At 44.4% G+C, this 24,618-nt stretch overlaps 1 protein-coding gene, 1 long non-coding RNA gene and 2 pseudogenes across 2 annotated transcripts; 1 reads left to right on the forward strand and 3 right to left on the reverse strand.

Moving 5' to 3' along the window:
* Positions 1-1,957: 1,957 nt before the first annotated feature.
* Positions 1,958-2,567, reverse strand: LOC109945287 (uncharacterized). Its single transcript, XR_002268418.2, has 3 exons — positions 2,320-2,567; positions 2,125-2,187; positions 1,958-2,026 (listed from the first exon to the last, which is right to left on the reverse strand). It is a non-coding gene; the product is annotated as an uncharacterized lncRNA (long non-coding RNA).
* Positions 2,568-4,048: 1,481 nt separating this feature from the next.
* Positions 4,049-6,044, reverse strand: LOC103652220 (60S ribosomal protein L7-3-like; annotated as a pseudogene).
* A 346-nt stretch (positions 6,045-6,390) lies between these two features.
* LOC103652221 (uncharacterized) lies at positions 6,391-10,072 on the reverse strand (annotated as a pseudogene).
* Positions 10,073-10,361: 289 nt separating this feature from the next.
* On the forward strand, positions 10,362-10,924 carry LOC100279009 (uncharacterized). Its single transcript, NM_001364540.1, has 2 exons — positions 10,362-10,553; positions 10,663-10,924. Exons 1-2 carry the CDS (start codon positions 10,439-10,441, stop codon positions 10,737-10,739), a joined length of 192 nt encoding a protein of 63 aa, NP_001351469.1. The 5' UTR covers positions 10,362-10,438; the 3' UTR covers positions 10,740-10,924.
* The last annotated feature ends 13,694 nt before the right edge of the window (positions 10,925-24,618 follow it).

Consider the following 24,618-nt stretch of genomic DNA (forward strand, 5'->3'; position numbering starts at 1 on the left):
ACCCTGATGAAAGTCATCGTACCATTCATCTTCGTTGAATGAGCTCTCCTAACGAAGCTCCCTGTGCTGAGGCCTTCGGTCGTGGTCATCTTGAGTAAGATGACACATTTCTTCAGCGGCTTCGTCAATCTTCCTCTGAAGGCTGGCCAGCCGGGTCATCTTCTCCTTTTTCCTTTGCACTTGCTGATGGATGGCCTCTAGGTCCCTGATTTCTTGATCAATTTTCTCCTGCTGAAGAGCAGGGCTGATGGCCTTCCTCTTTTGGTTCCTGGCCTCTCGCAGAGAGGGCATCTTGATTTGTGTCCAGTGGTTGCAGAGCAGCCCCTAGCACTGTTGCCTTCTTCAGCGGCATGTCGAAGATGGATGTTCTTTCGAAGGTTGTGGAAATAAGTTCACCGGAGGTGGGCGCCAATGTTGGTCACTTGTTCTCAAGTGCTATAAATCAAGAACAAGGCAACACAATTGTTAATGGTTAAAGTCATTTGTCCTTCCAAGCATTATTTCCTCTCGGATATAATGATCTCAAGACGAAGGGTCATAAGGGCATACCTTCATCATTTTAACATATGGATGTGAATATAAATAAGAAAGTAAAAGAACACAAAGGAATAGAGATTATGATGACAATGTATCAATGATATATTCATACTTATATTTCATAAACATGAATAAGCATTAATAATATTCATATTATATCAGTACCTTCGGCTTGCTAGAAGGTAAAGGTGCGAGAATGACGCGAGAGCGATTACAATCTAGCGTGAACAGTATTGTGTTACTGTTCATCTATTTATAGGCACAGGACGCAACCCGGATAAAAGTACATTTATGTCCCTAGTGACTGCTTATAGTCCTAACATGAATTATTGAGGACTATAAGGTCTTTAGCCCCTTTCAGCTGAAGCCCTTTGGCTTCTAGCTTCGTCTCCCACTCTTTATTTTCCTTCGTTCTATCATGAGAAAAGTTCTCCATCCCAAAACCGAAGTTCCATGTAATTATTCATAATAATGCTGGAAACATATGGTTAGTCACGTTTTTTAGGACCTTCGGAAGAGAAAGGCCCCAACATATATAGAATCAGTATAATTTAGATTATGGATGATTACAGTCGAAGTGTTTGGGTTTTAGGATTGTTTAATATGGTGTTTTTAATCCACATCCACTCCATAATTTAGCTTGTTTGTATCACAATCGGATTCCATTATCTAATTATTAAATAGATACAACCTCCTAATGCTATGATTGAAAGGATAAATAATATTTAGTAGCGTCTGTGAATAGGCTAATAAATCTGAAATCGACAGCGCATTAAATAGGGCAATTCCCTATATGCCATCTAAAATTATCTTCATTCCTTATATGTGACACAATTTTTTTTCTCTATGCCACTTCATAGCATACTAGGTGAGTGCCCGTGCGTTGCAACGGAACCGTATAATAACACGATAACCAAAGAATGAGATAGAGATTTGCCTGTTTCCATTATACGAGTGTACTGAATATACATGTAAATGAAACAATTCCTGAACTAATGGACCAAAAACTGGAACCTGTATCTTGTCCAAGAATTGTACACCACCAATCAAGTAATCTCTTCCCAACTCATCAGTCATAACCTCCAACCTAGGGCCTAATGAATCAATCTGTATCATAGTGCAAATGAACAAGAATTTGGCTCACTGTCCTGTACAGGGCATGGCGATTCTGTATCTTCTCTAATGCACAGGACATGGCGTTTTAGTCGCATACAACTGGACGATCGATCATCCACCAACGCGATGTTGCACTGCACTGCGCGGTCATCTCTTCCACTGGGGCAGCCGTTGGACGACAACCTAAAAAAATGCAAATGACAGTTGACAATGTATATGGTTAAGTACTTCACTGAACAACTTTATTTTTCAATGCATATGGAAGTGAAGTGTTGATTGCAGGATGTGTGGGGAACAAAACGAAGCTTGCCTTGCCAGAGTTCTCTTTGTTGCCTACAATAGTCTGGCAAGCTAGCCTCCATGAGTCTGGTTTCTGCCAGGGACAAGGGAGACCAAACGAGCTTATTGAGTTAAGACAGAGCAACTGAGTGCTGAGTGAACTGTGCGCGCTGTCTAGTGTCCAATGCCTACCTTCTTCAGGTATCGATTCTCGGTGCTCGTCCTCTCATTCAGGAGCTCCTTTCCATCGATTATCTGTAGATTTCACAGCACCCAAAGCAGACATCCGGTTAACCCAGCTTGTGCTGTTGTTGGGAGTGTGTCCACTCCCCAATTTTTAGCTGCACTGGACATTCGGTGCTGTAGATTGGGGTGGAGAGGAAGTACCTCGACGATGCAAGTGCCACAACTTCCGCCGCCACCGCAGTTCATCACCTTGCCTTGCGAGCGATACAGCAAGACCACGCTTTGTCAGGCAGGCTACAGCACAACACAAATGAAGAAGAAGAAAAGCAGAGCCCACGTATGCGGCGTAGAGCTTGATCTTGTTCTCGTTCATGACGTCACAGAGGAGCTTCTCGCCGCTGGTCGCCTCCGCCCGGTCCACCGGGAAGGAGCCGTCGGCACCGGGCTTCAGCTACCGAGCATCATAGAGTGCAGACCAAACAAATCAGGCCTCCAGCGACCATGCATACTCCCGCTTCGGCGTTGGAGGAAGGGCAGGCTTACCCCGATGAAGTTGATGCTGATGATGAATCATTCTCGCCAATGTAGAGGTCGTACACCTTCCAGGTGTGGTCCAGTGCGCAAGGCTTGTCGGCGTCGAGACGGTCCCATGGCTTGCCCTTCCCAGACCAGTGCATGAGGCTGACGAGCCCGTTATGGAGAGGACGGCAGCTACCGAACACGTTGTCACCGCCTAGGCCGTGCTGGTTCCACCATAAACAGAAGTACAAGAATGACCTATTTGTGTTTCACAGGGTTAGTTGCATTAATCATCATCGTATTCTAAATCTCTAAACCTTGAGAAATAACTAAAAAAATGAGATACGACTAATGCACAGGCAGTCAAACTTACTGTCTGAGTCGCAAGTATAGTCTTGCAAGCTGGAAGCTGTTGTTGAGTAAATGGATGATCTTCAAAAACTCCTCTGCTGGAACCTGGCGTCGATGCGACCGTCCAATTCTGCGACAATGAGCCAAAACTTGTAGTTAAAGGACTCGTATAATTAAATACAGAACTTGCCCACTAATTTGATTAATGGAGATGTCTTCGACAATGTTTTGTGACAAGCATTTTACAAAATTATAGTTTAAAGTAATTGATTTGTGTCTAATGTGAGAGAAACATGTATCAAGAAGACCACAAAATCAAATGATGACTCATGCAGTGAAGTGTCAATGACTACCATAAATTAGGTGTGAAAAGTGACTGTATCTACGAACACAACAACCCACCATTTGAGAGTACAATATATTATGTAGATGCATGATTTAACCACTTGAAATCTTTCATAGTGCTAGTTCGTCCTAGGCAACATGATGAGGATGGTACCACGTCCTGTGCAGTGCGATTGTTCAAAAATGTTATAATCTAGACAAAATTCATAACACTCTCTCTAAAATAAGCTTGGGTACAAGCTAATGGAGCTGACAACAGATCAGATCAATAAACGACACAATAAAAGCCTTATCCAGCAGCGTGAAAGGAATAACTGATGTTGAACTTGTACAGGTCCTACTACTCAGAGAGAAGCATACATAGTAGATATGCCCCTATTTAAGTATGTGTGCAGGTGGGCATGCGGCTAACACAAATATTCCCCTTATCTCAGTGTGCACGGCGACATGCACCTTTCAGAGTTCTGGAAGGCTCCTGTGTTCTGCAACACCGTGGCCTGCGCGAACGCGCCGACAATACACATTGCGATGACGATGGAAACCACATACCTGTGGGGCTCCTTCACCAGCGTCTTCTTCGTGCTCTGCCACACCACCTATTTGGAGTTTGTTTCCTTCCACTTGATCACCGCCCTATTTGGAGTTTGTTGCCTTCCACTCCAAATAAAATAAGGATAGCACAAGAAGTCACTTAGAGCACAGGGTACTATCAATGACCTTGATCATGAACCTAATTCATCCTTTTGATGAGCTCATTGATGTAGTTCTCGCGGTTACCGGCATCACCGCCCTGCACAGGAAGTTGTTTGCCTCCTTGAAGTGTGGGCCAACAGTCATGATCTCGTGAACAAGATCCTCGACGCAGATGATGTTGTGCTTGCCCAAGCCCTGATAGAACAACAAGAGGTGGAGATCATGTAAATTGTCAAATATAAACAAATATAAACAGAACACAGGAACCAGATGTACAGTTCCAAGTTTACAAACCTCCTCGATGACTTGGTTGTTGGACAGAGGGATCCTCTGCTTGTTCAGCTTTCCATAGCCCCTCTTGTAGATCAACTCCCTGACACTCTTCAAGTTTGGGTACCTAAACAAGATTTGCCATTTTAGTAAGGTCATCGGAAGCAGATGAGTCACCAAGCTAAGATGCAGGAACTACTCCAAACAGTATGCTTTATGCTTTTTTCCAAATTTTATCTATTGCAATATTGTTTAACAGGAACTAATTGAATATACGTGCATCACTGTGCATTTTCACTTTAGTAAAAGCAAATACTATCACCAAAATCACTGATGAGAAGTGCTAATGTAACCTAACAATTTTGAACAAGAACTGAAGTACAGAACATAGAACCTCACAGCCTTGATTAAGATTGCAATCTAAGTCCACATTTAGTATTTTAACACACTATTCTATTGTAAAAAATCACTCAAGCAACAAGTGCAGCAGTATGATCTGCTTTCAACTCTGTATTTTCAATGGAGGATATATCAAAATAAGCGGCAACGGAAGAATTAAATCAGCAAGAAAACTTACCCATATGCAACATATGGCTCAACCCTGCGTAGCATGTTAATAGTCGCCTTGTTGACTTTGAGGAACACACCATTGAAGATCTAAAATAAACAAATGTTCAGTTTTACAAACAATCAGACAAAATTCTAATGGCAGCAATGCAATTGTAAAAACAGACATCAGTGAACACACCTGCCTCAATCGCAGAAGCTACAAGATCTTCCTGGTCTTAGGGTGCATGGCATTAATACTGTAGTTTCAACAGAAATGGAAAACAACATAAGCCTACAAATTCATCCTCTGTATAATACTGGCATATGAACCTGAGACTCACCCCCGCATGCGGACCACAAAGAACAGTGCGTTGCATATGAGAAGTGGATCTCATCTAAAACTGAGCATGTGTTGCATAGAAATGCAGGATTTAGTCATTCAGAGCATGAAGAACATTATATGTTGGCGGTATAGAATGGATAGGTCATAGACATTCTTGCTGATTTAACCTGATTAAGGAGTAGTATAGATAAGACCCGGAGTCAGTATCTAGCTACTACCATACGACAAGCAGAGAGGGAGGGAGCCGGGTAGCTGGAGAAAAAAATGCAGGCAGGCAGAGGCAGTGAATGGAATGCAAGTTTATACAGAACCCGGTCCATATATGCAGGCAGAATTGACATATCTATTGTATTATAGAATTGACATATCTATTGTATTATAGAATAATAGTGTACAAGGCTCAACATTCTAAATACCAATTACCAAACCTACTACATAACCTATCTTGTTGGCCACTAACCAGGCATTCTGAACACAAGGACTGACAAATGAAACATTGCACCGCACTGTAGCATATTATAGAGTACAGTGCATGCACCAAATACAACAAAATGGAATTAGACATTAGTAGAAATGGTGATGGTGTGCAACACTTTCAGAGAAGAACGCATAAAATAGCAAGGAAATAGTCCACCACCTTGACGATTGATGTGATGTCACGGAGTGGTGTCTTCGGGTACCAGTCAGGCAAGGGGGTCCTCCTCTTTGGTGTAGCCCTCAAAGCTCCCACTGGTGGCACATTCTCCTTGTTGCTTGAAGGTGATAGAAACTGCTGAGCCGGTCGCTTGACAGCACCATTCATCAGCACAGCTCCTGGTGATTCTACTGTCCTGATAAAGAACCCACCACCAGACATGTCGGTGAGAGCTGACCTTCTTGCAGTCCTCACTTCAAGTATCTTGAAGTTATGAAGGAGTGCATACAACCACATGAGTGATGCAAGAGACCAAAGAATGCATAATCAGATAAACAAATGAACCCATAAATCACAGTATCTCATACAATTGTTCTGGTCTTTCCTATTCTTGGTGCACTGAGTCCTGTACTCTTGTTGCTCTTCTCCTGGGTCCACACAAGAAATTTTAGGATGGAGTTAACAAGCAGAATTTTAGGGGACACGTGAGTAGCTAATGCACCAACAAATCTCACTTTTCTGTTTATTCCCGGTCTGGCTTCTCCTCTTTGACTACGACTCTAAGAGCTCAAAACATCAAATGATATTCTTGCAAATCTCCTGAATAGATTGGGGAGGAGGGGAGGAGGGCGTTGATGGCGGGTGCTGTGGACCAAAAAGTATGGCGACGAAGGAGCACCCGAGATCCTGGGAAGGTAGCTGCGCGAAGCGGGGCATGGGCGTTGATGGCCGCCTCGCAGCGGGTCATGGCAGCGGATCGAAGGCGCGAGGGGGAGCTGAGCGGAGGGGGAGGAGGGCGTTGATGGCAGCTTTGTAGCAGATCACGGGATCTGGGAGGGGAGGAGGGCATTGATGGCGGCAGCGGATCACGGCGGGCGTCACCGGGTCGCGCAGATCCACGGCGGAGAGGGTCTGGCAAGGCCAGGACGCGAGCAACGCGCGAGTGAGCCATGACAAGAACCAATCGCGGATTGGATCCGAGCAGACACATCACACATTTAGGGTGGTAGAGGCGTAGTGTACCTTGGCGTTGATGAAACTCCTCGACGCGGCCATTGGCGAAGCGGCCCAGGAGGCGGGGCCCCTGCCCGTGGCACGACATACACTCGAAGGTGCGGACCTCGTCGGCACGGTCGAAGAAGACCTCGACGCCCCGGCCGTAGATGCGCACGAGCACCTTTTGCGGCCATTGCCCTCGTTGGTCATGGCGCCCCTGAGCTGGGACACGGCCAGCACGCCGGGGTCCACGTCGCCGCCCCAGAGGTCTCCGCGCGAGGCGGTGCAGGATGCGGCGCTCGTCCACCGGTATCCGGTCGATGCTGGCGCTCTGCTTCAGCGCGGGTGCGGCCTCCCCGCGCGGCGGCGGGTCCGCGGTGAGTCGCGAGTAGGCGACGGCGATCTGCGGAGGCGGAGAAGCCGCGTGAGTCGCGAGGCAAATGCGATTTTGGGGGGGGGGGCTGGAATGCGGCCTGTCACTGCCGGTTGCCGTGGAATCGGATCCAATTCCGCGGAGGGGGAGCTGAGCGGAGGGGAGGAGAGCGTTGATGGCGGAGAGGATGTCGGGGGAGGGAGCTGAGCGGAGGGGAGGAGAGCGTTGATGGCGGAGAGGATGTCGGGGGAGGGAGCTGAGCGGAGGGGAGGAGAGCGTTGATGGCGGAGAGGATGTCGGGGGAGGGAGCTGAGCGGCAGAACCATGCACCATGCGGTGGATGTGGACGCCTACGTTGTATTCTTAAGAGTAGTAGAGATAAGGGATGAATTTTTTTTATGGCATACAGTGAATTAGTCCCATTAAATACCAAGTACAAGTACGTGACAAATTTGAACCTACTCGTTTTTTTACCGTGATAGGAATGTTCTGCCACGCTCCAAATTTCGAGACCCAAGAATAATCTAATTTACGAAATCAGCTACTAAAAACAGTTTACTGTACATGTAGAGGAGTAAGGTTTTTATATGGTATCTTATCAATATAATAGTTCTTGTCAAAGACAACCTAGCAAAAAAAGCAATGGAAAAGAAGTCTAAAGTGTGTTGCATGTATTCTAAATGAGTCCATTCAACACCTTTTTCGATTACTATATTGCTAGGTGTGTATGACGGTGTGTTTAAATTTCTTTTAATATCTTACCACCTAGAAGCACTCAACACATATTTGGACATTGGCTTGGAGGGGTAGAGGGGAACTTTAGGAACGAAATTTGGTTTGGAGCCTGTGTCTTTTGTTGGGCATTTTGGTTATGTAGAAATGATGTTATTTTTAACAATGCACAAGTGCCTACTCCGATGTAGGTAGTTTTCAGGGGAACATATTGGATGAGACTGTAGGCTATACTACTAAAGGAAGAAGACGAATCACGCCTCTAGAAAGTTCCTTTTCACATGTACAATCGTGAGTCTCTGTAACTATGATGCTTAGTGACATCTATACCACTATATAATCTTTTAGTTTAAATTTTATAAAGCACACCTAACTAAATCATCCCCACACCCATAACCTTCACTAAATCCACCAAACAAATTGCATCCAAACTTAACATAAAATCAAAACCAACAGTTCAGATCACTGAATAATCCTATTTTTCTTGATCAGTGAGAAGTATGCTTGGACGCTTTCCTTCCACTGCTATCAAAAAGGTTTCAAAGAGCTAGATAAACATGGGAATAGTTTTATTATATAATAATGCGGCTCCAAAAATTATTGTTTGTTTGTGATGGTTGGTTCCAAGGAGTGGAGCAAAAGTCATTTCAAACTTATTTGTCTGAAATGTGGTGTCAATCGAGACAACATCCACCAAAAACATTTGTAATCCATGATAGACCGATCATGGGCCCAAAAGAAATTAGTTATATGACCAGTTGACTTATCTATTTGAATGGCATAAAAAATGCAGGATCATCATTCTGCTTGCTCTTCAAACAGTGTCTATGCATCATTGGATTCTAAATATTTCTTTCGCTCTCGACCAATCTCATTAGTGCAACCCGCCTTCGAGGATGGAATATTTTTAGCAACAACATAAAGTTACTTCATGGATTCATACACTTGTGATGGTTTCATCCCGACTTACCGTGTTTGAGCAATTAGTAGTTTGTACACTTATATAACATGTGGTCGAGATCTTAGCTTGCACATCTTATTTGGACTAGTTAGATAATGGTTGTGCTCAGGTAGAATATTTAGAATGTCCAAACCCCTTCTTTACTGGCATCAAACCGAATTGTAACATTGCAACCTATCCTCGTAGTACCAAATCCTCGTTTGCTACAAGCTAAGAGTTTTGAATATATGGTTTTATCTGCTCGACTCTTTGTATCACTCCTTCTAACGCCGGGTCAAACCTTACCGGCATAGGTGTATTGTATATCTCATAAGCATCTTCCTCGAACTCGAGCGTCATTCCAACTTCAGGAACCACAACAGTCCGCCCATCTTTTTCATCAACCTATCGTAAGATGTGTATGAATGAAAATCACATTACTAGAGTATAGTTTAATTATGTGTCATTCTGTGTATCCAGGAGCCAAAGCCTACGCAGCTAACGAAAATGGGAGCCAGAACTTGAGAGTTTGGGAAGCGAGCGTCTGTTGGTGCATCTTTCTTGGGTCTATCCTCCAGATTGTGAGGAGCTGCAGAGATCAGACGGCATTTTTTCCTTATTAGTTGTCTACTGGTGGGTAGCCTGTTTTCCTTCTCTCACTGTTTTTTCTTTGCATCTTTGTCGAGTGTCCGATAAACGAGGTATAGTTCACCGAGTCTTATTTGTCGAGTGATACACTTGGTAAGACTTCGCTGAGTGTTTTTCAGGCTTCGCCAAATGCTTCAGACACTCGACAAAGAAACTGTTTTCGATAGTGGATATGACATCTTTTAGGCTATTTACAGTAGCTTATTCGTTCTCATTTCCATATTCAAACTCCACTCAACCAACAATACATTCTACATAACAAAATAATATAAAACAGTATTTTAATTGACCATATGAATGTATTGCTAAAGAGCGGTCTTACATCCCATCTACATCACGTTGTTACACTACACGTCTCTAAAATGGTCTACCGCGCAGTCCGCAGTGATTGTCGACCACCGGTTTTCGGTTTGTGAACAGGAAAGCTGGCTTCCCTGCTCCGCCTCCGGCTCCTTTGAATACCATAGCGCATGGAATCAGAGTAGAGGCGCCCTCCGAGACGACGAGCTGCAGCTGCTTGTCTGCATCGAAGATCAACAGCCAATCGCGCGCGCGGTCCATCATACGTCCTTGACTCTGAGGTCCACAGTCATCGCAACATGCATGGTTCGCACGCGGCAGAAGAATCGTTGACGACGCCGCCGGCTGTTACTGTCGGCGGCAACAAGTACGTACACGGCTGCCGCCTTCCGTCGCTGTCGCCGCGTCTGAAGTCTAAAGTCTAAACAATCAATCAAGTCAACGTACACGACCAGTCGAGAGCTCTAGCCTGACTTGACTTGGTGGAAGCAGCCGCCACCGGCACCACCGCGACCTACAAATTGAAGAGCGAGGCACCATGGCTGGCTGCACTGCACACCTCCACGAAAGACGGACAGCATAGAGAAAGAGAGAGCCGGCCGGCCGGCGCACAGCAACAAGATAAAAATGGAGGCGCCTCGCCGTCCCTGCTCCTCGCTGGTACTTCTGCTGCGTTTCTTGGCGATCTTGGCAGCGGCGGCGTTCTTCATCGTTCTCGCCGTGCACGTTGAGCCTGTGCAAGGTACTACGTACTATTACTACTATATATATACCCTCCGTTTCCTTCAGTTCACAAGCTGCATGCTAGCACGTTGAGATTAAGCAGCTGGCTCTGCTGTGCGTGCATGCAGGAGGGAGGCAGCCGAACCCACCGCCATCTCCGGAGGCACATCCAACCCCGCAATCACATTGCTGCAACCGTAGGTGAAACAAATTAAGAGAGGCCGCGCTATACGATTGGGATGTGCGTCTCTTATTTGGTGGGAGCCAGCAGTGTCCAATTTAAACCTTGTGATCTTATTAGACCATCTTAATTTAAAAGTTTTTTTCTTCTAAAGCTCGCTCTCTAAATTATTGTTTACAATGTCATTATATAAAAAATCGTTCTCTATAGTTTTTTATGTTTAACTGGAGTGGTTACAGCATATGTTGACAGGTTTTAAGAAATAATATTTGCACATCATTCATGAGATGTGTTCTAATCCTAGACACCATTGTCAAAATGTTTAAAAGAAACATATTCTTTTAAACGTAAAAAGCTAGACCGCCATGCCTTGTTCGGTTGTGTTTGGATCAAAGGTGATTGGAAGGGATTAAATCTCATCCCCTTTATTCAATTTTGACTAAGGAGTGATTTAATCCCCTCCAATCACTTTTGATCTAGACGCAACCGAACAAGCTCTAACGAAACCACATACCCCTTCTAAGACTCACTCCAACCCTGCACCGAATAACCCTGGAAACGTGCGGGGCGTATTGTTCCTCCGACGGCCTCCAATCGTTCCCTATACAACATCTCGGTATATGGAGGGTTGAGAGATTCCCCCGCATATGTTTTGGGGAGAAGACAAGTGTGGAAAGCAGTCGCCATGCCGGAGTTCTGCGCGTGAATGTTCCATCGAGTCGGATCGATGACGCACATGGCGGGTCTAGCGGAGTCAATCATAGGCGCTGGATGACGAGGGCAGCACCGGTGGAGTTGGAGGGCCAACGTTTTTGGTGCTTCTCTGTCCGCGGAAGGAAGATTGGAGAGTTGGTGATGACAAAGTTTATCCTGTGCTCCGACCAAATCATCAAAGAGGCCACGATTGAGGTACTGCTTCCCCCTGCATCATAGTGTTTGATTGTGATTTTGGCTCAACAATCATGCAAATTTTGGAGAGAGGACATATAGGGTTACTTGTGTATGTTGTGGATTTATGAGAGAAAGAGTGATTGTCGTGATTGCTATAAATTCACAAGAGAAAGAGAGGGTCTCGAGCGTCTCCTCCCAACTCTGGTCTCGCTTCTACCATGGCGACTATGTTCTGTAGCATCCATCGTCGTCGTCCTCAACTTCATATCGAAGCCAGATGAGGCTCCAGTTCATCCTCAACGTAGCCACCATCCACTCCTCCATCGTCCTCCCACCCCTAGCTAGTACCAGTAGCCCTTAACCTTTACCTCATCAAGGTTAGGATTGTTCCACCTCTACCTCATTAAAGATCATTCCACCACTACCTCTATCTATTGATTGTGGTTTGCGTACAAGGCTCGCACCCATTGCTTGATATATGGATTTGTTTGTTGCATTGATCTTATTAGGGTTTAGATTTTGGGAATTTGATATGTGAATGATTACTGATCTGTAAAACAAAATATTCATGCTTCACATTGACACCCCTCAATGCAATTGATTCATCTATATGTGGAGGGTTGGGAGAGAGGACTTGTTCAATAGGTTGTCCATCATGGACTACCAAAGAATCTTGGATCACTCTTGAACACCCATATCATATCCTTTAGCCATGGTCTTTGTGCCTACTTTTCCTATAATCAACCAACAAAGCACCATTCTTCATATTTCCACATATTATAGGCGACAATAAGATAAGTAGTTTGGGAAAGAAATCGAGACAAAATAGTTGGCAAGTAAACATAATATTTTCTTCCACGAGATAAAGGACAACAAGAACATTTAAATATTGTATATAAGCCAACTTCCTTTGAGATAGTGCATCGGTTTTTGAGAAAGTGTATAGAAGCCAACTTCCTTTACATCAGTTAATTCTATGATAATTTTGTAATTTATGAACAAGTGTCAACAAAATCAATGAGCAATAATTTACTTGCATGTAGAAAATGGATCTTGAGATAATAAGGATCATAAAGTCCATTGGATCCCTACTTGATGTCTTGGAAGTTAGCATGCCACATACGACATCTTGCTATCGACAACCTGAATCTACTACCAATTCCTAAGTTTGAAAGCATGAATCAGTAACTATTGGACATTGATTCTCTAGCCACTAACTAGGACCATTTAGGATGGAGTCGATCCTAATGATGTCATTGGTTGGATGAAAGTTGAACTAGACCTCGATCATCTCGTTAAGCGATAATCTTGTCTACAGATGCAGGAGTCGAATGCCACTTTTGGAGATAAAGACTTTGCTGCATCCGCACAGCAGTGTAGGTAACACCGACTCTGGCAATATGGGGGCTTCACTAGTACCGGGCCAAGTCTGAAGGATCCAAAAACACGGGCCTTTAGCGAGGGCTTGGCTTTCCCAAAGGCGAAGGCCCCCTAAAGACCATCCATTATTGATGACCTCTAAGAAAAGGCCACTTCAGTCGAAGCGGAGCCCCCAAGGTGTGTGAAGGGCCCCCGGCCCCCTCGTCGTGGGCTCATGGGGCAGTCCAAGTGTAAAGCCCAAAAAATTGGTATAAAAATAATAAAATAAATAAATAAATTTATGATAATGTTTTGGGAATTTTTGAAAACCTTTGGAAATTTATTAGTTCCCTTACTTTTTCATAATCATATAATGGTGTTAAATTAATCAAGTAACCAATAAATAAATAAAGAAATGGGCATCTCATGCTTATGAATTTGTTGTGATGCATTTGACCTCAAATTATCAATTAAAAAATAAAACAAGAAAAGAAATTTGTAATAAAGTCATTTATTGCTAGAATTAAATAATGGGAAGAAGAATAAATAATAATACTAAAAATAATAGGATTTGGATTATATTTGAGATTTGAAATCTGAAATTCAAAATAGAAATTTGAATTTGGCTTGACTATTTGAATTTTGAAAAGAAGATGAAATAGAAAAAAATAAAAGAAAAGAAAAATGAGACAAAATCGACCTAGGCCGAATTCCCCTTGGTCCAACTTCTCTCCGCTCAAACCATCACCACTCTGCCCATGCGCCTGGCGCGCGCGAAGCCTAACCTGTGGGCCCCTGCGGTCAGCTTCACTCGCGTCAGCGTGTCATTGCCTGGCGGGCCCTGATAGCAGCCACTCCTCTCTCAGGCACTGCCCGTGGGACCAGCCTGTCAGGTCCATGCCTACCAACCAAAGCTGTGAACTCCTCTGCGTTGGTCGAGGGTTGTTCGCCTTAGCTTTGTATCCCCGCCTCTATGAAGTCGTTCGGGGTCACGTCTCGTTGCTATCAGCTCGGCAGCACAAAAATCTTCGTCGCCCCGCGACCACCATTGGCCATAACCGAGAGAACCCGAGCGGGAGAGAGAGGGTGAGACAATAGATCTCCCGCCGCGGTAGAATCACGGGTGCGCCGACATTTTGACTGAATTGGGTGATCAGAGAACTTCATCGGTGAGCACCGAGCTCGGTCGTGCACTTATTTGGCGAAAACTGCGATGGGGGTTCGTCAATTCTTCACCGGAGTTGAAGCCCCGCCGCAAAGTCGCTCCCCACCGTGGCTAGCCTCCGCGCCATCATCATTGCTGGTGAGAGATACCCCCTGGTTTGCTACGCCCTGAATTTTATTTCCGCGCAATTAGGATTTCGGTCCGTGCTCGGGGCGCCGATTCAGGGTGTGTCGGCGGAGCACCGCCACGGGCGCTTGTGCGCCGCTGCCCGTGGCCGTCGGGGGTAGAAGACAGGGTACTGGTCGTTGGATTGTATGTGGACGGTTGCGATTAGGCGCACGCATACCCCTTCGGTAGGATCATCCTGGGCCGTCCGATCGGGATCCCGTGACCCAGATTTGATCTCGAACGTTTTAAATCAATGTCGTTGATCTCGGAACATGCGGTACGGATTAGATCTAGCGCATCATTTCGGTTGAGCATGTTCGGACTGTCAATCGTTAATCGGATGGGCGTTGGGCGATCTCCACTGTTTAAAAACCCGACCGTTAGATCTTGATCCAGGGGCTAGCGTAGCGTGCCAGTTCTATTTATGACGGACCTAATCATGGTCGTTGGGATCGATCTAACGATCAAGATTAGAACATACTGAGAGCACCTAGAGGGGGTGAATAGGTGATCCTGTAAAATCAAACACTAAATAGCCACAAACAGGATTATTAAAGTGTTAGTGTAACCAAGTGGCTATGGGGCGAGCTTGTGCGAACAAAACAATCATAGAAAAGCAACACACAAGACACACGATTTTTATCCCGTGGTTCGGCCAAGTAACACTTGCCTACTTCCACGTTGTGGCGTCCCAATGGACGAGGGTTGCACTCATCCCCTTTCAAGTGATCCAATGATCGACTTGAATACCACGGTCTTTTATCTTGATTATTCTTCCCGTTTGTGAGGAATCTTCACAAATTGGAGCCTCTCGCCCTTACAAAGTTATGATCACAAAGAAAGCACAAGAGTAAGGATGGGAGAGCAACACACGCAAGACCCAAATCCGCAACGCACACACGCACACAAGTGAAGAAGTGAGCACACAAACACAGCTCAAGGAGTTTACAACTCGAACAGTGCTCAAATCTCAAGAACGATGATCCGATTGCGTGAGTGCAGAGTCTAGGTGTCTTAGGATGTTTCTTGTAAGCTTGGTGTTCTGCTCCATGCGCCAAGGGGTCCCTTTTATAGCCCCAAGGCAGCTAGGAGCCGTTAGAGATCAATTTGGAAGGCAATTCTTGCCTTCTGTCGAGTGGTGCACCGGACAGTCACTGTAGCAGTCCGGTGCTCGATTTCCTTCCATACCAGGTGCAGCCGACCGTTGGTTCTCAGGACCAATTGGCGCACCGGACACTGTTCGGTGCACACCGGACAGTCCGGTTGCCCAACCGACCGTTGGCGCGGACCACATGTCGCGCGTTGATCGCGCGGACGACCGTTGGCTGCTGGCGCCGTTGACTCACCGGACAGTCTGGTGCATCACTGGACAGTCCGATGAATTATAGCCACTTCGCCTTTCTCTTTTCCCGAGAGCAGCTAGTTCACCGTTGACCAGTCTGGGGCACCGGACACTGTCCGGTGCACCACCAGACAGTCCGGTGTGCCAGGCCCGAGCTGGTGTTGGCTGACTTTGCCAACTTTTCTCCAATTCAAATCTTCTTTTCTTGGCGTTGTTTCTAGCACTTAGATAACCATGTTAGTATTCAAAAACAATTCACTAAGTCTAGAAACATACCTTGAACTTGGTTTCACACTTCTCACTCATTTGGCACATAAGAACTTACTCAATATGTGTTGGACATCTAATCACCAAAATACAATCTCCCCCTTTTTGGTGATTTATGCCAACACATCACAAAGCAACAAAAGATGTGCAACATGAAGACCAATTCCCTTTTTACTTAAGATATGGCATATTTGGATCACTCTTTTCCACCACTTGGTTTGTTTTTGCAAATCAAATTATTTTTTCTATCTCTAAGTCAAACGTCCTTGTTTGGGCAAATCGAGAGATATTCCAAGAGTAAAATTGATCAAGTGCCAAAAAATCCCCCTTTTCCCATAATCAAAATTCTCCCCCATAAGCGACCAAATTTTGCAATAAGAGTATTTTGACGAAAAAAGAAATTCTAACCTTTCTATTTTCAAAAGTCACAAGTGGTTGGCTGATCCATTTGCTTTGGCCTTAATTTCTCCCCCTTTGGCATTAAGCACCAAAACGGGATTATTTTCGGCCCTTTAACCCCATTGCCTCACCAAAATGTCAATTAAGAGCAAAAAGGCAACTAGAGCATGAGTATGAACTTGGAATTGAATACACTAATACCGGAGTGCAGTGGAAGTCTTTTCGTTGTCCAAGTTGATTTTCCCTTTCAATGTACCTTCGAGACTACATCAAGTGTACTTAACCAAACAAATTAGTCTCAAAGGGGTCAAGTTGTAGCACATCTCCCCCTAAATACGTGCATCATTCGCATATGGACTTATGAGGTCCGAAGATGATTTGTACAACTTGAGCACCATAAATAGGCAACAAATAATTTAAATGCTCAAAGTAACATGATCAAAGGCATAGACTACATGTATGCTATAGATCAATCCAAGTTACGCGAATCTAAGACATTTAGCTCACTACGCAACCTGCAAAATGTTTTCTCATCAAAAGGCTTGGTGAAGATATCGGCTAGCTGGTTCTCGGTGCTAATGTGATACACATCGATATCCCCCTTTTGCTGGTGGTCTCTCAGGAAGTGATGTCAGATGTCTATGTGCTTAGTGCGGCTGTGTTCAACAGGATTATCTGCCAAGCGGATTGCACTCTCATTGTCACATAGGAGTGGGACTTTGCTCAGATTGTAGCCAAAGTCTCGGAGGGTTTGCCTCATCTAAAGTAGTTGCGCGCAACACTGTCCTGCGACAACGTACTCGGCCTCAGCGGTGGATAGGGCAACGGATGTTTATTTCTTGGAACTCTAGGACACCAGGGACCTTCCTAGAAATTGGCACATCCCTGATGTGCTCTTCCTATCAACCTTGCACCCGACATAGTGGGAGTCTGAGTATCCAATTAAGTCAAAGGTGTAGAAACTAAATACCTAAGAATTCGCTTAACGGCCACAAGGTGACATTCCTTGGGTCGGATTGGAATCTAGCACACATGCATACACTAAGCATAATGTCCGGTCTACTAGCACAAAGATAAAGTAATGAACCTATCATTGACCGGTATGCCTTTTGATCAACGGACTTACCTCCTTTGTTGAGGTCGAGATGCCCGTCAGTTCCCATCGGTGTCTTCGCAGGCTTGGCGTCCTTCATCCCAAACCTCTTGAGAAGATCTTGAGTGTACTTTGTTTGGGAGATGAAAGTGACATCCTTGAGTTGCTTCACTTGGAATCCAAGAAAATAAGTCAACTCGCCCATCATGTACATCTCGAACTTTTGCATCATCACCCTGCAGTAAGGAGTTTGTAGGAGGTCTTCTTGAGGAGGCGATGCAGATAGAGCCAGTTTATGACGTGGAAAACTGTGTTCACAGCTTCCGACCAAAACCGCTCGGGCGTCTTGAACTCTTCGAGCATCGTTCTCGTCATGTCGATTAGCGTCCTGTTCTTCCTCTCTACCACACCATTTTGTTGTGGTGTGTAGGGAGCGGAGAACTCGTGCTTGATGCCTTCCTCCTCAAGAAACTCTTTGACTTGTAGATTTTTGAACTCGGACCCATTGTCGCTTCTTATCTTCTTCACCTTTAGCTCAAATTCATTTTGAGCTCTCCTTAAGAAGCGCTTTAGAGTCCCTTGGGTTTCTGACTTATCCTGTAGAAAGAATGCCCAAGTGAAGCAGGAAAAATCATCAACAATTACAAGACCATACTTACTTCCCCTGATGCTGAGGTAGGCAACGGGTCCGAAGAGATCCATGTGAAGAAGCTCCAGTGGTCTTGATGTCGTCATCACATTTTTGCTGTGATGAGTGCTTCCCACCTATTTCCCTGTCTGACATGCTGCATAAGGTCTGTCTTTCTCAAAACAGACATCGATTAGTCCTAACACATGATCTCCCTTTAGAAGCATATGAAGGTTCTTCATCCCAACATGTGCTAGACGGCGATGCCAAAGCCAGCCCATATTCGTCTTAGCTATTAAGCATGCATCTAGATCGGCATTCTCTTTTGAAAAATCAACTAAGTAGAGCTTGTCGTCTAATACACCCTTAAAAGCTAATGAACCATCACTCCTTCTAAAGACAGATACATCTACATTTGTGAATAAACAATTATAACCCATGTTACATAATTGACTCACAGATAACAAATTATACCCGAGAGATTCAACTAAAAATACATTAGAGATAGAATGCTCGGATGTGATGGCTATCTTTCACAATCCTTTGACCTTGCCTTGGTTCCCATCTACAAAGATGATCAAATCCTGGGAATCCTTGTTTTTGACGTAGGAGGTGAACATTTTCTTCTCCCCCATCATGTGGTTCGTGCATCCGCTGTCGATAATCCAGCTTGAGCCCCCGGATGCATAAACCTGCAAGGCAATTTAAGCTTGGGTTTTAGGTACCCAACTCTTGTTGGGTCCTACAAGGTTAGTCACAATAACTTTTGGAATCCAAATAAAAGTCTTGCCTCCCTTGCATTTGGATCCCAATTTTCTAGCTACTACTTTTGCATTTTTACATGAAATTACAAAGGAAGTATCGCAAGTATGGTAAACAGTAGTAGGACCATTGCAAACTCTCCTAGGCACATGGGACACAACATGATTACGCCTGGGCCTATTTCTACCATAATCATAAGTGGAGCTAGAAGCAATCATAGCATGAGAAGTATGATAACCAGGTAGAACAACATGATCATAGCATCTATCATTATGAGCATGCCTAGTAAATTTTCTATCATAAATATAGGCATGATTTCTTTTGAGAGCTACTAGCCATAGGAGCCTTCCCTTTCTCCTTGTTGAGAACGGGAGTCCTTTGGCTCGTTAAGTTCTTGGTTTCCTTTCAAAAACCAAGCCCATCCTTAATTGAGGGGTGTCCACCAACAATGTAGGCATCCCTAGTAAATTTTAGTTTATCATAATCCATTTTGCAAGTCTTAAGTTGAGCATTAAGACTTGGCACCTCATTGTTTAATTTAGCAATAGAAGCAAGATGTTCATCACAGGCATTAACATCAAAGTCCTTACATCTATTGCAAATAACTACATGTTCTACACATGATCTAGTTGCATTTGCTTCCTCTAGTTTAGCATTTAACTCATCATTTAAATCCTTTAGACTAGAGACAGATTCATGACAAGCAAACAACTCAGAGGATAGCATTTCATTCCTTTTAATTTCTAAAGTAAGAGATTTTTGAACACTAACAAATTTATCATGTTCCTCATACAATATATCTTCTTGCTTTTCTAGTAATCTATCCTTTTTCATTAAGGGCATCAATTAATTCGTTAATTTTGTCTACTTTAGCTCTATCTAATCCCTTAAACAAATCAGTGTAATCTACTTCATCATCAGATGATTCCTCATCGCTAGAAGAAGAGTATTTGGGGGTATCTCAAATGCGTACCTTCTTCTCCTTACCATAAGGCAAGTATGGCGTTCATTGGGGAAGAGCGAAGATTTGTCGAAGGCCGAGGCAGCCAATCCTTCATCGTCGGAGTCAGATGAAGAGCAGTCAGAATCCCATTCCTTTCCAAGGTGCGCCTCGCCCTTCGCCTTCCTGTAGTTCTTCTTCTTCTCCCTCTTCCCGTGCTTTTCTTGTCCCTGGTCATTATCATTATCGAGGCATTGTGCTATGAAATGACCAGTCTTACCGCATTTGGAGCAGGAGCACTTTCCCTTTGTTTTATTCTTGTTTGGGTATTCCTTATGTCCTTTCAAGGCGGTTTTGAAGCGCTTGATGGTGAGTGCCATTTTGTCCTCATTGAGCCCGACAGCCTCCACTTGTGCTACCTTGCTAGGTAGTGCCTCCCTATTGCTCGTTGCTTTGAGAGCAACGGGTTGTGGCTCGTCGACAGGTAGTGGACCATTTAGCGCATCGTCCACATATCGAGCTTCCTTCACCATCATGCGCCTGCTCACAAATTTTCCAAGGATCTCCTCGGGCGTCATCTTGGTGTACCTGGGGTTTTCACGAATAAGGTTGACAAGATGGGGGTCAATAACGGTAAATGACCTTAGCATGAGTCGGACGATGTCATGATCCATCCATCTTGTGCTTCCATAGCTTCGGATTTTGTTGACCAGGGTCTTGAGCCTGTTGTAGGTCTGTGTTGGCTCCTCTCCCCTGATCATCACGAACCTCCCCAGCTCGCCTTCCACTACTTCCATCTTGGTGATCATAGTGGCGTCGTTTCCCTGATGAGATATCTTGAGGGTGTCCCAGATTTGCTTAGCATTGTCCAAGCCACTCACTTTATTATACTCATCCCTGCAAAGTGACGCTAGCAAGACAGTAGTAGCTTGGGCATTTTTATGAATTTGTTCATTAATAAGCACAGTATTATCTGTACTATCAAAATGCATCCCATTTTCCACAATTTCCCAAATGCTGGGATGGAGAGAAAATAGATGACTACACATTTTATGGCTCCAAAATGAGTAATCCTCTCCATCAAAGTGTGGGGGTTTTCCAAGAGGAATAGAAAGTAAATGGGCATTCGAATTATACGGAATACAAGAATAATCAAAGGAATAGTTTTGATTAACCGTCTTTTTCTTGGCCAAGGAGTCGTCGTCCCTTGGTGAAGAGGAAGATGCATCGCTGTCGTAGTAGATGATCTTCTTGATGCGCCTCTTCTTCTTCCTATCCCTCTTCTTGTGACTCGAGCCTGAGTCAGTGGGCTTGTTATCTCTTGGCTCGTTGAAGATGGACTCCTTTTCCTTGTCATTGACCAACATTCCCTTACCCTTAGGATCCATCTCTTTGGGCGGTTAGTCCCTTAGATGAAGAGTACGGCTCTGATACCAATTGAGAGCACCTAGATGGGGGTGAATAGGTGATCCTGTAAAATCAAACACTAAATAGCCACAAACTTGATTATTAAAGTGTTAGTGTAACCAAGTGGCTATGGGGCGAGCTTGTGCGAACAAAACAATCATAGAAAAGCAACACACGAGACACACAATTTTTATCACGTGGTTCGGCCAAGTAACACTTGCCTACTTCCACGTTGTGGCGTCCCAATGGACGAGGGTTGCACTCAACCCCTTTCAAGTGATCCAATGATCGACTTGAATACCACGATCTTTTATCTTGAGTATTCTTCCCGTTTGCGAGGAATCTCCACAAGTTGGAGCCTCTCGCCCTTACAAAGTTATGATCACAAAGAAAGCACAAGAGTAAGGATGGGAAAGCAACACACGGAAGGCAATTCTTGACTTCTATCGAGTGGTGCACCGGACAGTCCGGTGCACCACCGGACAGCCACTGTAGCAGTCCGGTGCTTGATTTCCTTCCATACCGCGCGCAGCCGACCGTTGGTTCTCAGGACCAGTTGGCGTACCGGACATTGTCCGGTGCACACCGGACAGTTCGGTGTGCCCAACCGACCGTTGGCACGGACCACGTGTCACGCGTTGATCGCGCGGACGACCGTTGGCTGCTGGCGCCGTTGACTCACCGGACAGTCCGGTGCATCACCGAATAGTCCGGTGAATTATAGCCACTTCGCCTTTCTCTTTTCCCGAGAGCAGCCAGTTCACCGTTGACCAGTCTGGGGCACCGGACACTGTCCGGTGCACCACCGGACAGTCCGGTGTGTCAGGCCCGAGCTGGTGTTGGCTGAACTTTGCCAACTTTTCTCCAATTCAAATCTTCTTTTCTTGGCACTGTTTCTAGCACTTAGATAACCATGTTAGTATTCAAAAACAATTCACTAAGTCTAGAAACATACCTTGTTCTTGATTTCACACTTCTCACTCATTGGCACATAAGAACTTACTCAATATGTGTTGGACATCTAATCACCAAAATACTTATAGAAATGGCCCAAGGACACATTTCCCTTTCACATACCCCTTCGATGTGCACTTCTTTCAAAAGAACCCCTGACCTCTTCTACATTCAAATCTTGTACCTCATTTGTTTTATAATAGACACTTAAACCTTCGAAAAATCATAACTTTATATCCGTAACTCCGAATTTAGTGGTTCTCGAACCTAGGATCTAGTTACGACGCATAGAACATTATTATGCATCCTGTTGAACACAGCCACACAAAGCACATAGACATCCGGTATCACTTTCTAAGAGATCACCAACAAAGGGGAGATATCGAAATTGCTTATGTTAGCACCCACAACCAGTTAGCCGATATCTTCACCAAGCCCCTAGATGAAAATATACTTTTAGCAAGCTTAGGAATGAACTAAATGTCTTAGATTCTCGAAACTTTGATTGAAATCTTGCACATATTGCTCATTTTATACCTTTGATCATGGCATGTTTCCTTCATTTGGTACAAATGCATATTTTCTTCTTGTGCCAAAGCTAAGACTAATGTGCTTTTAAAAGTATCTCTGTACTTAGTCTTGAATTGAAAGGGAAATGTAGTTGTAGGCAAAGGCAAGGCTTCCGCTCCATATTCGTTAGTATCCTTTGACCTACTCATGTATTTACTTTCATATCTTTCTTGATAAAGACCTCTCGATTTCTCTATTTTTGGCGCATTAATGCCAAAGGGGGAGAAATCAATAGGCCAAAGAAAAAGGACCGCACCACCATCCTGTTTTTTGAAAAAAAAATTAAAAACCCTCTTGCAGCTATGGGGAGAACTTTTTTAGGGGGAGATTTTATTTAGCCAAAGAAAAAGCATTTGAAAAAGGGGGTGAATCTATTAAAACTTGAAACTGCCTTTAGAAATCATATTCTTATACCATTAACTAATTGCAAAATAATTTGAAAAGACTTTTCCAAAATATTTGCAAAAACAAGCTAAGTGGTGCAAATGTGGTCCAAAATGTTAACTATATCAAAACTGTCATATATACTTAGAACTGCTTTCATTTCAAAGTAATTTATGCACATATGTCAAAATGCAAACTAGCTACATTTCTACTGTGTATTTGCTTTGGTTTGTGTTCGCATCAATCACCAAAAAGGGGGATATTGAAAGGGAAATGGCCTCAACCATCTCCTGTAATCGATTTTGGTGTTTGACGATCATCACAAAACTTATGGACTAACTAGTTTGCCTAGTTTATCTTTTCTCAGGTGCATAAAGTTCATATTATTCTAATTGCTAGGAACCTTGTCAAATCGAGAGAAATCAGATTGGAGAAGTTTGGCTTAGGCGAGTCAGACTTGCACTAGCCTGCGGTGCACCGGACAATGTCTAGTGTCCAGGTTGATGCGCCCGACGAACAGGCCGCTCTCGGGAAAAACTCAGCGCTCTACAGCTATAATTCATCAGACTGTCCAGTGTGCACCGGACTGTTCGGTGAGCCCACGACCAACGGTCGACTTCACTGCAGGGAGCCAACGGTCGACTGCCACCGAGGTCAGAAACGGTCAGAAACGGTCAAAGGCCAGGTCGGACCGGACTATCCTGTGTGCCACCGGACTGTCCAGTGACAGACGGATCCAACGGTCGACTGCTACAGACCCCAATGGTCGGCTGACGTGGCAGGCACCGGACAATGAACAGTGCCATGTCTGGTGCGCACCGGACTGTCTGGTGCGCCCGTTGATAGGAAGTTGCTGCCAACGGCTATAATTATGGTTGGGTCTATAAATACCCCTCAACCACCTCCATTCAATACATCCAAGCCTCCCACTCTCCCACATTCAATACAAGAGCAAAGAATCAATTCCAAGACACAATCAAAGCCTCCAAATCCTCTCCAAGTGCCACAATTAAGACCAGTGATCAATAGTGATTAGTGACTTGAGAGAGTGTGACTCGTGTGTTCATTTGATTCTCTTGTTGCTTGGTTTTTAATCGTGCTTTCTTCACCTCCTTCTAAACTCTAGTGACTTGTAAAGTTAGCAAGAGACACCTAAGAGTGTGGTGATCCTTGCGGGGTCTTTGTGATCTGTGAGATTAAGAAGAAGCACTCAATCAGTCTAGGTGATCGATTGAGAGAGGGAAAGGGTTGAAAAAGACATGGCCTCTGTGGCCTCCTCAACGGGGAGTAGGTTCATTGGAACCGAACCTCGGGAAACAAATCGTTGTGTTGATCATTACTCTACGATTTTATTCTTTCTCTCTCCCTCTCTCTAAGTTCTCTTGCTTACAATCTTTTGAGTTAGCTCTCTTAGTCATCTACATTGATTGAGCAACTCATAGCAAGAAGAACTCTCTTCCGCACCCCGCATTCATTATAATTTGTTTCTAATCCTAACTCCGGGTGAAGGTCATGTTCAAAGTTTATAATTTATAGGTTTTGCCTATTCACCTCCCCTCTAGGCAACTTTCAAT

This window comes from Zea mays, chromosome 3 (assembly GCF_902167145.1).
Source record: "Zea mays cultivar B73 chromosome 3, Zm-B73-REFERENCE-NAM-5.0, whole genome shotgun sequence".
In the NCBI taxonomy this organism is placed as follows: domain Eukaryota; kingdom Viridiplantae; phylum Streptophyta; class Magnoliopsida; order Poales; family Poaceae; genus Zea; species Zea mays.